Source organism: Branchiostoma belcheri, unplaced genomic scaffold (genome assembly GCF_001625305.1).
Source record: "Branchiostoma belcheri isolate BF01 breed outbred unplaced genomic scaffold, Haploidv18h27 scaffold154, whole genome shotgun sequence".
Taxonomy (NCBI): Eukaryota; Metazoa; Chordata; class Leptocardii; order Amphioxiformes; family Branchiostomatidae; genus Branchiostoma; species Branchiostoma belcheri.
In genome coordinates this window covers 275,485-287,510 of record NW_017802980.1, presented here as the reverse complement: position 1 = coordinate 287,510, position 12,026 = coordinate 275,485, and the positions used below count along the sequence as shown (strand labels likewise).

Sequence of the window (12,026 nt, the reverse complement as noted above, 5' to 3'; positions counted from 1 at the left end):
TTCAAAACATAATTAGGTGTCAAGGGTTCTTTAAATAAAACACACTGCAATTTTCTTCTTTTCATTTACAATGCTCTCATCTTTCTTGTGTACACAGTACTCCTTCCTATAATATAAATACATTCCTAGGATGTCAGCATCATGCAAGGTGTACAAATGCAGCTAAGAAATCTACCAGTCTTAGCTGGAACGTTACAGGTGCTGTGGCAGCTGGGATCACAGGTGTCGTTTCATGTGGAGCGCCAGGTGGTCTGAGCGTGAGAAGCACCTGTCACAGTGGTTACATTTGAACGGTTTGGCCCCCGTGTGTTTGCGGTAGTGACGCGTCAGCTCATCGCTGCGTGCGAATCGCCACTCACATCCTTCCCAGGAGCACTTGTAGGGCTTCTCACCTGCAAACAGACAGAACCACATTTTTCAATGATTTGACTTCTTGTGTGAACTGCAGAAGGCAAAAACTAAAATGTCTTGTTTGTGTGACAGTTTATCTGGATTGGTATAAGTCTATAAGACACTTTTCTTGTTTTACTTTCACCCAACACAAAAGAATGAGACTGTTTGATGATACAAACATGTACATGCTAACAGGCTAAATCTGGAGCACAACAATTCTAAGTTCTAAAAAATAATCCTACTCCGAGTGAAGTCAACATACGAGACTGGTTTATATTTTCCATGAATTTTCTTTAGCCTTCAATCTGTTGGAATAAAATGATAAAACAAGGACCACCCAAAATGGCTCTCACTTTAAAATTTTACCATAAACGGGCATGTTAATTTATGCTGTAATCTGCAATTTTGTTTCAAGACAAGGCAACAGTAGGGAGGTGAAGTGATGAAAATGTGAAGTACCTCTGTATAATACATAAAGACATGAGTAAGTAGATAGGACAGAATTGACCAGATAGTAAGCTGTGTCAGGACTGGAAAGTCCATGATGTTTGCAGTAGACCAAGACAAAAACTGACCTGTGTGTGTTCTCTGGTGTGCCTTGAGATGGGAACTTTTTGTGTAGACTTTCCTGCAACCCGTGAAGTGGCATTTGTGAACTCTCCTCTTACTGTCAGCTGGGGGCGGTTCAATTTTTTTGGCATAAATCCGAGACTGACTAATACTTCTTCCTCGTGACGTTGTAAGTTTAACCGAGACAGTTCCTGGCGATGACAATCGCTTTTCAAGTTCTGGTGATGAGGGCGGTGTTAGCGTAGCGCAGGACGCCTTTCCCTGACCTTTGACCTCCAGTTTAAAGGGGTCAGAGGTGATGCTGCCTGTTGGCGAGAGTTCTCCTGAGCTATCCCAGGATGCACTAGACGCTGAACTAAGACTCATGGTATCATCCATGTGGCCATCCTTGTTCTCAGCAGTGGACAGACCCAGTCCTTCCTCCTTGGACGTCAGTAGGAATTTATTCCACGGGTTGTCACTGTCGTCTAGAAATGTCTCCACCGACTTCAGGCTGGATTCTGAGCGGAGGTAACGTTCCATCTCCATGCAAGTCTACAGAAACAAAACAAAATCCTTGTTAAAACCACGTTGAAAAAAAAAACTTCTGTGCAGCAAGTGATAATAGGCATGACTTGATCAGTAACACCAGTTATTCATGGCTATGGCATCTCCTGCAGGCTACCTGCCTATTATTAGAGAAGATGTTTATCTATGCTTGAGTTCACAGGAATGCTAACTATTTAGCGTTCTACCTTGAAACAAGATATGCCCTGCTACTGCCCAGGATACATGTAGCAGTCTGTTAACCTTAGCACAACGGTGGCATACACGGAGGATGATATTTACAAGAATATGTTGGCATACAGATTTTCATGACTGTAACAGTGACAATTGAGTTCTTTTTCTGTGTAATTATAATATACCAGTAGATTAGATAGGACAAATGACCAATACTTGTGTCTACTTTATCATGTATTTTACTTGAAACATGAGCAATGTGGACACAAAACAAATTTCCCTATTTCTGGTGTGCTATCAACCAGATGCAACAGACACACACGATAAAGTCAGGAACTGATTTTTGCTCATGATACATGTAGAAATAGCATCCCTTCTTGCTCATTGACAATACATGTAACATTCACCTATTTCTTGAAAGAAAAATGGACCAAGTTTCCAAACCATAGTACAATACAGCCTTTACTAGTGTTCTCTACACTCAGTGTTTGTTCTAAAGATATTGAGTGACTCACAGGAAGCAAACAGGAAATAACATGTAGGGCAGCGGGCAGAGAAAGGCTTCTTTTATCCATGCAATGACTGGTACATGTCACTATGGACAAATGTACAGTCATTCTATACAGAAGTAAACTTGTTTGTCATGTTGTATCAGCTGTCGGCTTGTCAGTGAATCACTGTTGGAAGGGTGCAGGCATCAAGCATCCGAAAAAGGATTAATTCATGTTTGAAAATCTATCTCTAATGAAATGCGGCCCAAATTGGAATTCCACAGGTCCTGCCCGCATGTACAAGATTCTACTGTGCTGTACTGTACTATGCTGTACTGTACTGTGCTGTGCTATACTGTGCTGTTCTGTGCTGTACTGTACTGTACTATGCTATGCTGTGCTGTAATATATTGTACTGTACTGTACTGTACTGTACTATACTATACTGTGCTGTACTGCATCATAACATTGAAGTTTTTGAACTCTGGAATGTACCAGAAATCCATCTGCCATGTGGCAGTGAACAAGTTTTTAAATCTGCCATGCCTGGGGAGCTACAAGTTTTTATCTTTAGAAACTTCAGGGTTTTTAAAGAACAGATGGTGGGAATGACAGAAGTATGTGTGAGATTCAGCAGCAGTGCTTTGTAAATCCATGCACAGGTATGACAGGTATTTTCCCCCAGGCAAAAACTGAAGTTTGAGAAAAACATTCCAAAGGTACTGTATATTTAAAGAATTCTGAGACTTCCTTCGAAATTCCCAGGTAAATGAGGGTGTTAATATTCATAAAAAATAAACTTGGTAAGACACCTGTGAAGGTTTTGTCCTCAGACACTATTAGGACAGGTAAAAATTTTCTTGACCTGAGGACTGTGCTATTCTGACCGGAGTAAAATATTCTTGTACAGTGTGACACGCTGAATAAAAGTTCTGAATGGGAACTATGCAGCTCCAGTTGTGTCACTGAGGGATTACTGACTCAGTGAGTGTGCGAATGAATCCCCTCAACTTATACTATAGTCAGACTTTCATTTCTGATATAATATTGTGATGCTATCCAATTCTGCTGTATTTATCGTACATTACACATGGCAGGTTGTTTACTAACATTAATCACCAGTTGTGAGCTCAGCAGTTGGGTGGAAAGGAGACATACTGGCTCTTGCTATGGACACAGAAGATACAGGAATGAACCAGGACAGCAAGAAGTGATACTAACCAAATTATGTAGAGCACGTTACATGTCATGTGATCTACAGTGCAGCTGCCATGGACTTTTATGTTCTATACTGCATTTGCCGACAAATTGTAGTTATAACTATCAGTTTTCACAGTATCTGGGGCTAGGAATTTGGATTTGAATTGGTGTTTTTTTTTCGTTTCTACTATTAACAGAGATCTTTCCAACTTGATATCTCACACAAGATGGATAATCAGAAATGTCCAGCTGATGACATGACAAAATATTAAGTTGATATCTTGTAACAGAGTAGATTAGACTAGATTCCTTCGGCCAGCGATAAGTTCGAGTAACAACAACCAAAATATGTCGGACTGTGTCAGAAAATGTTTAAAAGTTACAAATATTCGTTTGAAGGAAGTGGACCTAAAGCATTACGTTATATCCTGACCAGTAACACCGATGTAACACTACATTTTATTTACACTAGGTAAGTCAGTAACGGTTAGTGTACATGTTAACTAACAACGATCATGTCATTCTGTGCAACATTTTAAAATGTATCCTTTTTAACGTGCACACTATCATTGCATTGCTAGTCTGTAGGTAAAAAGATCTAGTTCTAGCGGCAATACTTGCCGTACTTTACATGTTTGAGCTTACATTCATGCCCCACATGTTGGCAACAGTTCTGGTTTGAGTAGAGTGCAGCCGTATCATACAAAAATTAAACTATACAGCAACGTTAGCAATAAATTATGTTTCTAAACAACAAAACACGCTAATGAGAGCCAACATATACATGACTTTGCCCGTACCTGTTGCCAAGTGTCTTCCAAGGAGGGTTGGCAGGAGAAATAGCCCGTATCGTGAATCATTTGCAACTCGCTGAAGATCTCTCCACTTGGTAGCAGATCCATGTTAGCGGCGGAGAAACACTTCTTACACTTAGTCCGACTTGTATTTGGGCGGATTCGATGAGCACGAAAGCAAAGATTCCTGTGGCGAGATAATTCATCCAAAATTTCTGTATTTTGACAGTCGGTTACAAGGAGAGTATGGGTTCCCACCAGAATTCTGAAGAAATGACATCTGCATGTTTGTGTACATTCCTTGGCCAATGGGAAGCCGCGCAACCGTAATCAAATTGCCGCCAACCCACTGCAGCCAATCAGTGAAGTTGTTCTGAAATCGATTCGGAACCTCGCAAGGCTAGCCCTAACCGGTGAATAAGACGGATCATCTGATTGGTGATTAGTGACGTAAAGATTTTCCTAATATGGTGATAACTTGTGTTGCTATTTTTAGTACGCTATATAAAGCTGCCTCGCGCGCCGGAGCTCAGGCAGTCTGCAGGAGTCTGATCGTGGGAAAGGCGGAAGCGCCGAAATGGTGCGTAAGAAACACTATTGAACCAAGGACTGAAGGAGAGTTTCACTTTCTAAAAAGGCGAAAGTGTGCCATGCAGCATTTTCTGTTTTTTTAGGGGGCAATGTAAGGTTACATATTAAAGGGAAAGTAGCAATAATCAGATTTGTCGACGTCTTGTAACAGCAGTTTTATTTATTTTGCCCCCCCCCTCCCATGTCAATGGGTTCGTCTACGTTAACTTATAATACCCGGCTCGCATGTCATAAAGGCTCGTCGGGCCGAAGATTCTGTCTTTTGACACCCTCACATTGCGTTTTATACAATTTTTAAGATTATATATAAGGTTTCGTAAAATGAAATGAAATTACAGCCTTTTTGGTTACGAAAGGTGGCGTTTTTGAAACCAAATGATGTTTTGACGCAGGTGCATTTGTTACGCTCACGGTGAGAGTTTCCGTATTCCTGAATGTAGAAGATTGTAACAAAATCACTCTGTCCAAACGGCGAGTCCATGAATGCATAATAATCAGAACAAATGGGGCATTATTGAAATCACTATTCTTTCCAGTGATATTTAACACAGTATAATCAAGGACGTCCTTGGTAAAATTGACAAAGTAACAATGGATGTCAGATAGGAACGACCGAAATCAAGTTTCTTTTTTTTTAATTTTTCATGCTGGTCTAGAACTTGGGTTATCCTATCAATAACAGAATTTTTGTGCACTTTTGACAAGAGAAAATTGTCAATAATTCGCACTTTACTAACAGAAAATTTTGCATTATTATCATGCTAGATCCTGTCAGTAACAAAGTTTTTGTACTACTGACAGGATCATCTTGTCAACAGTGCAAATTTTCCAGTTATTGACAAGATTACTGACAGCATTTTCCCCGTCAAAATGCAAAAATGGATGATCCTGTCAATAGCCATTTCCTATTAATACGCGTGCACTTTGGCGATGAATACAGTGGAGAAGACGAAAAACTTGGAGGACGTTGTGAAATGTAATAGACATCCTTCCATTTCGAGAGATGATGATACTGATAGATATTACGTTATACAAAGTTACATAAGGCCATGTTCAATTGATTATATGGATGACATCCACGCGCGCATGAATTTTCGTCCCCCCCCCCAAAAAAAGACGTTTGGACCATGCTGTAAATCGTACAAAATGAGCGAATATATGTCATATATTGCAAAAAACATGAAGTATTGGAAAACGATACTAATGCTATAGAATGACGAAATCAATTCAGATAATGCGAAGAAATGAAAATGAAGAGAGTATTATTCGCTATATACACTCTGTCTGTTTAGTAATTTGTTCAACCTTTATGAGTGGCCACGTAGATTTCATGATGATTGAAGGAAACTTTTTCTTTTGTCAAACTTTTTCATTCGCACGCTCGCATCAGTTTTGGGGTTCCCAGAGGATGTCATCCATATACTAGAGTAATGAAATCAACCCGCCGTACGTGCTTCTGCGTGCTGTCTACGTGCAAAAACATGGGCAAACGTAGGGGATCCGTGCGTGGTGAGTACCGCCTCCGTACGGAATCCTACGGATTTTTAGAGCACGCAGAAACGCCGTAGAACTTTAAGTGCTTGTAAAACTTTTTCTGCGTGCGGTCTGCGGATTCACCACCCGTACGTCATGTACGTGCGAGTACGGGCGACGCGCGTAGTCTCCACCAGACTCCTTTGCAGGCCGAATAAATAGTAGAAGTCGGCTACCGTAAAAAAGGGGGAGTTGGACGGCCATAGAGGGTCCAGCTTGCCTGCACAGTCTGTAGTCTGTGGAAGATGTTATCCATAAAACTTACTTGCTGTGGCCTAAGATACGAAACTTGCTCCGAGTCAATTAACCCACCGCCAGCGTTTGGCGGGATCACGTAGCGAGAACGCCGTGGCGGGCGGGTAGTGACCGCCGGGACAAGAGAGACCAGGCGCCGCAGATCGCCCCCTGCATGCACGCACCTGTGCCGCCCGAGCAGCACGTCGAAGGGCGAGGGCACCGGTGGCGGTGATCCGCGGTGGTTCACACTTTTCGACCGGTGGTGCCGTGTTGCCGAGTCGCCATCGCTGCCGTATACGCCAACACACACAAGTTTTCAACCATCACCTGTTAAGGTTTAACATTAACGTTACCAATTATTGACAAATACTCCGACTTTTCTTGTTAAAGTCTATGTTGGTAGATGTTGACTTCTGATTGATTGCTAACAATGCATTGAACGAAAATTTGCACTATTGACAGGACCATCCGTCTATAGTAGGAAAATTATTCTATTGACAGGATTGTCTTGTCTCTAGTGCATTTTTTTCTGTTATTGACAGGATGGTCCTGTCAATAGTGCATTTTTTTCTGTTAGTGCAGGTATTTCCACTATTATTGACAGGATCCTATCCATGGTATGTACTTATGTGTCAGTGATAGCCGCTACCAGCCTTGTTGCTGCCTGGTTGCCACTTGTTATGCACTGTTGGATTTAAATAAACAAACAAACAAACAAACAAACATGGTATCTGTGCGATGAGAAAGTGTCGTAAACTCGTACTGCCGTAGGACGGACAGGAGGCCTTGTGTCGTAAAACTATCTTTGCCGCAAAACGGTTGATAACAAACCGTCGCCATGGAGATGTTGTAACTACCCACCTGTTGCGGGAGGGTTGTTTCTGATTTATCAGTTCGGTGTGTTTTTCTCTTTGTCCGGTGCAGACATAACTTACAGGAGACGTAGGTAAGATTTTGACTGAAATATTCTTCCACAACTGAAGTTCCAGTAGAGTTACAGACTGTTGCTGGAGAGAAAAAGCTGATGAAAATCAGGTCCGTGTTGCGTACGTGACGCCAGGCTTAGTTGGATGGTATCAGGACATTTCACCGTCACCTGTACGATCAGTCTATACAGCTAGGTTCCTACAAATGACTAGCTAAATTTCTATCGTTAGGGTTATGGTTAGAAAATAGACTGACTACGAAAAGTGTAAGGGTTGACCCAAGAATCAGGGTTGGCGGCGGAGAAACAGTTTTGTTGCAGAATTTTCAGCAGGACATTTTACTAGATTTTGTATTTCACGTTCAGTTTTACTTAGAGACAATTATATCAACAGGTACTCCAGTAGAAGTTTCTTCATTATTTCGTCTGATCAGCGCAACTTGGTAACAGCCTTAGTTGGTCTTACGACCGACAACAACCAAGGATAGGAGCGTGTCGTTTAAATCACCTGTTGGCCGTCTACAAGGCGAGATTAAAACGTAGTTGCAGTTTGTTCAGCTGTTTGTTGCTGTTTGTTGCTCCTGGGAATAAAGGCCTGAGTTTTCCCACGACGAGTCAGATATCCACAGACCTGCAGTGTGGCCACAAAAGTCAACCCTGTTTTTCTCCCACTTCACAGATTGCTGCTGATTTGAAGGTGATAAAAACAAAACGTCGAGTCCAGAGGCAAAGACATGTCATTAACACGCAGACGGCCAGGAGATGAAGGTAAGGGTTGGTCCAACCTTCAGCCTGCTTTTAAGTAGCCTTTTAGCATCATATTTGTATTGGTTACAAGGGGGTTTCTCTTTTTAGCGAACGCCCACGAACGCCAAGGAGTCGTCACACGAATCTTAAATTTTTTTGTGTGGTCATGTCCAGAGTGTGCTCCCGCGTTTTCGGACCAAGTTTAAAGCGAATCCATCGAGCTGAACCTAAATAAGTCAAAATTTACTGTTTTATTCCTGGGCGTTCGTGGGCGTTCGCTAAAAAGAGAATGCGGTTACAGGGTTAGGCAGCAGGGAGAAGGTTAAGTAGACTAGACAGTGTAGATGTGGCTGGATTCTTGGCATTGGAAAAATGTATTGTGAACACATGATGTAAAAGTGTTCACAACTTAATCAAGAGATGAAAAAAATCATGGGAGGAAAAAATCAAAAAGTTTCGGATTTCAAAAAGTTATACATAAGTTATGTACTTGAAGATTGCCTTGTTAAGGCCACGTGGATTTAATGTTTGGTTCTTGTTATTGTCACTTCATTCTATCAACCAATTGGAAAAATCATCCTAGACTCTCTTGCAAAAAATTGACCATTTTAAACACATTTCTTGATCAATCCATTACGTTTATGGTTTATACCTTAACTGCCCAGAACTGCTGTACGATTTTTTTCTACACTGCCTCTTTTTCATGTTTGTGGTAAGATTTTGGAATTTTCATGAGAGTAACATAGTTTGTGATGCTAGAATACAGTAATTGTTATGTGGTCTTGTGTTTATATTTTTACTGGAAAAAGAGGATTTTGAGCAAGTCTAAATGTTGTAAAAGTAACAACTTAGGCTTCAATCTGAAATGTGAGGGCGCTAACATTAGCTTGTTACTTGAGAAGTTTAGAAAAACCCCTGCCCCCTTGCCTGGTTACTGCATACTGTTCTGTATGGTGGTTGTTGACTTTATGACCCGCTTTACACACACCATTTCTAAGTCGACTTGGCGAAGTGCAAACCAGACTTAAGTCGGTCAATGGGGTGCTGAGTCCGCTAGCTTGGTGTGTGTAAATGGGTGAAGTCGAACGTTATGACTGTGTTATGATATGTTATATTAAAACGAGAAATGGTGTGTGTAAAGCGGGCCTATATGATCTGACTGTTGACATCAAAATTAACACTTTAGCACTTCTAGAACAAACTTTTAAGAAGAGTTTGCATTTTTGCAGTAGAGGTTTTAGATTCATGCTGTGTCATAAATTTGCCATCTGACAGCTTCTTTGTTTTGTCCCTCAGACTGGTTTTACCACGCTCCACTGAAAAGCAAGAAAGACTCCACACAGGTGTCAGTTCCGCCGGCTTCACAGATCCCCGGGCTGAGTCAACTGCCGGCTGATGTGCCGCTAGACGTGGATCCGGCATCCAAGAGGAAGTGGATTCGTGATACCGACACTAAATACATCAAATTGGCTAAACAAGGCGGCAGACAGGGTCAGTACTGATGCTTGTCTTTCTACTCGTCTTTCTACCAAAAAAAAAGTAACTGTTATGTTAGAGGGGGCATCACAATTTTTGTCATGAAGTCCTTTGGTGTTTGGTTTAGCATGGGTTCTACAGCAATGTGTCTTTCTGGTAGGTCCATGTTAATTGTCATTGTTAATGTAATTGTGACCCTTCTTAGATACATGTGTAGGTCTGCCCCTCCCTGGCACATGTTGTGGATGTTTGACTGTCCAACACATGATGAGGGGCACGTCTTACCCAGGAAACATGTCAAGTTTCCAGTGATCCATTAAAACATTGGTTTCAGGCCAATTCTTTTTTATCATCCGGGGGTGGGCACACATTCCATTCTGATTTTAAGCCTTTAGATGCACTGAGCTAGCAAATGGTCTTGTGGCGAAGAAGAAAATAACATAACATGAAGAATTGTTGCCAAAATACTTTCTGGCTGGCGAGGATCTGCAGTTCTAACGGTGCGTGGCTAATGGACTTATAACATTATTACATCACAGTTTGTTTACCGCAATGAATGCTGTGTGTGTTTATGTGGCGTTAGCCTTAAAATGCTTTTAATACTGTCAGTACTACTTTCCTCTACTGTAACAACTAAATCACCCATTATGGCATGTAATACTGTGTCAACAAAACTAGACACAGCAAAAATCAAACATACCTGACTTTGAAAACTTTGAAATGGTCTTTAAATTTATTGTTTAACTGACCGTTCTAGAATGTTAATAGAACAGGTAAACAAACTATGATGTAATAATGTTATAGGTCCATTTACCAAGGAACTCCTTTGTACAGTTCTCCTTAAACATCCCAACAAAAGGGTGGCAATTGAAAATCAGCATCAGTCATGAAAAGTTGACCTAAATGCAAGAAATGACCACGAAAACTTTCTTTTTTTAAGATTGTTTCTTATTTTTTCCAGACCTTCTCCGATACAGGAGTCCACCGGATCATACCAAGGACCCCGTCCCGTATCCCAGAGTGGACTGGTTCGACCATGACGTACCGCAGGAGGATGACGAACCTCTGTAGGTGTTTCAAACACTCATGGATGAGTAGCAAAGTTCGTTGATCACAACCATTTATTTTTCACTAGTCGACGTTTCGATGACCATCTGTAATCTTCATCAGGGCAATTCTTACTACTGTGCACTGACGCTAGATGTTACTTGGTGCATAGTGCACTTTGTCTAAAGGTGTTACATAGTTCACAGTGCACTGTTACTTGGTTCACAATGCACTTAAGCTAGTTTTTACTGTTAACAATGCATTTCCGAAAACATTAACAGTAATGTTAACAGTGAAAACTAGCTTAGTGGCCCATTAGTAACAGTACACTGTGAAACATGTAACACCTTTAGTGCACTATGCACCAAGTAACATCTAGCGTCAGTGCACAGTAAACCAGTCAGAATTGCCCTGATGAAGATGACAGATGGTCATCGAAACGTCGGCTAGTGAAAAATAAATGGTTGTGATCAAAGAACTTTGCTATTTCATTTCACTGTTAATTGTTGCCACCTCTCATTCAACATTAAACAAAAATGGTAAATTATTTGTGAAACACAGTTGAGCATTTCAATTTGCAAGATTATAAGGAGGCATGACATGCTTCTACTGGAATGATTCACCTTAATTATTAGTAAAAGAAAATTATTGAAGTTAGCTTTCGGTCCCTTTAAAAGAACATTTTTGCATTCATATTGCTTTGCCAGGCACCACAGCTTTGCCCTGCCAGAGTACATGGTACATGAGGAGTTTGTACCGAGTCCACAGAGGCAGCAGGAGAGTAGAAAGAAGGCACCGTTCTCAACAGACAGTAAAACCGTGTGGCAGCGGGATGACACAGATCCGACAGACAAACGTGTCCGACTCCCGGAGATCAAGAGACCCCAGAGAAGACACAAGGTGAGCAATGTGTCGTCTTGTGCAGTTGATTCTGAATTTTTATTTTTATTTGCAAATCAGAAAAAAAATGAAGCGGGCAAATCCGTTAACCAAGAAATTAAATTGGTGTGGCCTAGTCTTTCATCTTGTTTTCTGAGACCGGCATCTTACTGATTCAGACTAGTTTTCTGAAAAAAAAAAAAAATCATGAAATCCATCATGAATACTGTACAATACCTACCAGGTAATGCATTCAACATTATACACAATCTTCATCCCTATATTGTAATTATAATCTTTTCTCATTCACTCATCGTACACATCAGGAACTTCAGGACTGAGAATCATATATGACAGCTCATTTCCTAGTTCTAATGTTACTTGTTCCACAGGAGAAAATGCCACCACCACCAAATGTTGAGA

The 12,026-nt window shown here is 41.0% G+C and overlaps 2 protein-coding genes and 1 long non-coding RNA gene across 7 annotated transcripts in view; 2 read left to right on the top strand and 1 right to left on the bottom strand.

Annotated features, from left to right (window-relative positions):
- LOC109465620 overlaps positions 1-197 on the top strand; it is a 2,798-nt gene extending 2,601 nt beyond the window's left edge. Inside the window, exon 2 of the long non-coding RNA XR_002139976.1 lies at positions 17-197. This is a non-coding gene — a long non-coding RNA (uncharacterized LOC109465620). The remainder of the gene's footprint in view (positions 1-16) is intronic.
- The window catches only part of LOC109465618 (Krueppel-like factor 6), an 8,720-nt gene extending 4,252 nt beyond the window's left edge, over positions 1-4,468 (bottom strand). The window contains exons 1-3 of one of the 2 annotated variants that reach the window (XM_019762985.1): positions 4,175-4,468; positions 969-1,497; positions 269-392 (exon numbers count right to left, since the gene is read on the bottom strand). In XM_019762985.1, coding sequence (XP_019618544.1) covers positions 269-392; positions 969-1,497; positions 4,175-4,276 — 755 coding nt within the window. In that variant the 5' untranslated portion in view covers positions 4,277-4,468. Of the gene's footprint in view, positions 393-968; positions 1,498-4,174 lie in introns of both variants that reach the window. The other variant, XM_019762983.1, reaches the window with a different exon arrangement.
- Positions 4,469-4,729: 261 nt separating this feature from the next.
- LOC109465617 (uncharacterized protein C7orf57 homolog) overlaps positions 4,730-12,026 on the top strand; it is an 11,009-nt gene continuing 3,712 nt past the window's right edge. For 2 of the 4 annotated variants that reach the window (XM_019762980.1, XM_019762979.1), the window contains exons 1-6: positions 7,335-7,475; positions 8,134-8,222; positions 9,498-9,692; positions 10,639-10,744; positions 11,432-11,624; positions 11,996-12,026. The exon at positions 11,996-12,026 is cut by the window's right edge and continues 70 nt beyond it. In XM_019762980.1, the coding sequence (XP_019618539.1) occupies positions 8,189-8,222; positions 9,498-9,692; positions 10,639-10,744; positions 11,432-11,624; positions 11,996-12,026 (559 nt within the window). In that variant the 5' untranslated portion in view covers positions 7,335-7,475; positions 8,134-8,188. Of the gene's footprint in view, positions 4,749-6,842; positions 6,865-7,334; positions 7,476-8,133; positions 8,223-9,497; positions 9,693-10,638; positions 10,745-11,431; positions 11,625-11,995 lie in introns of those variants that run through there. The other 2 variants (XM_019762982.1, XM_019762981.1) reach the window with 2 other exon arrangements.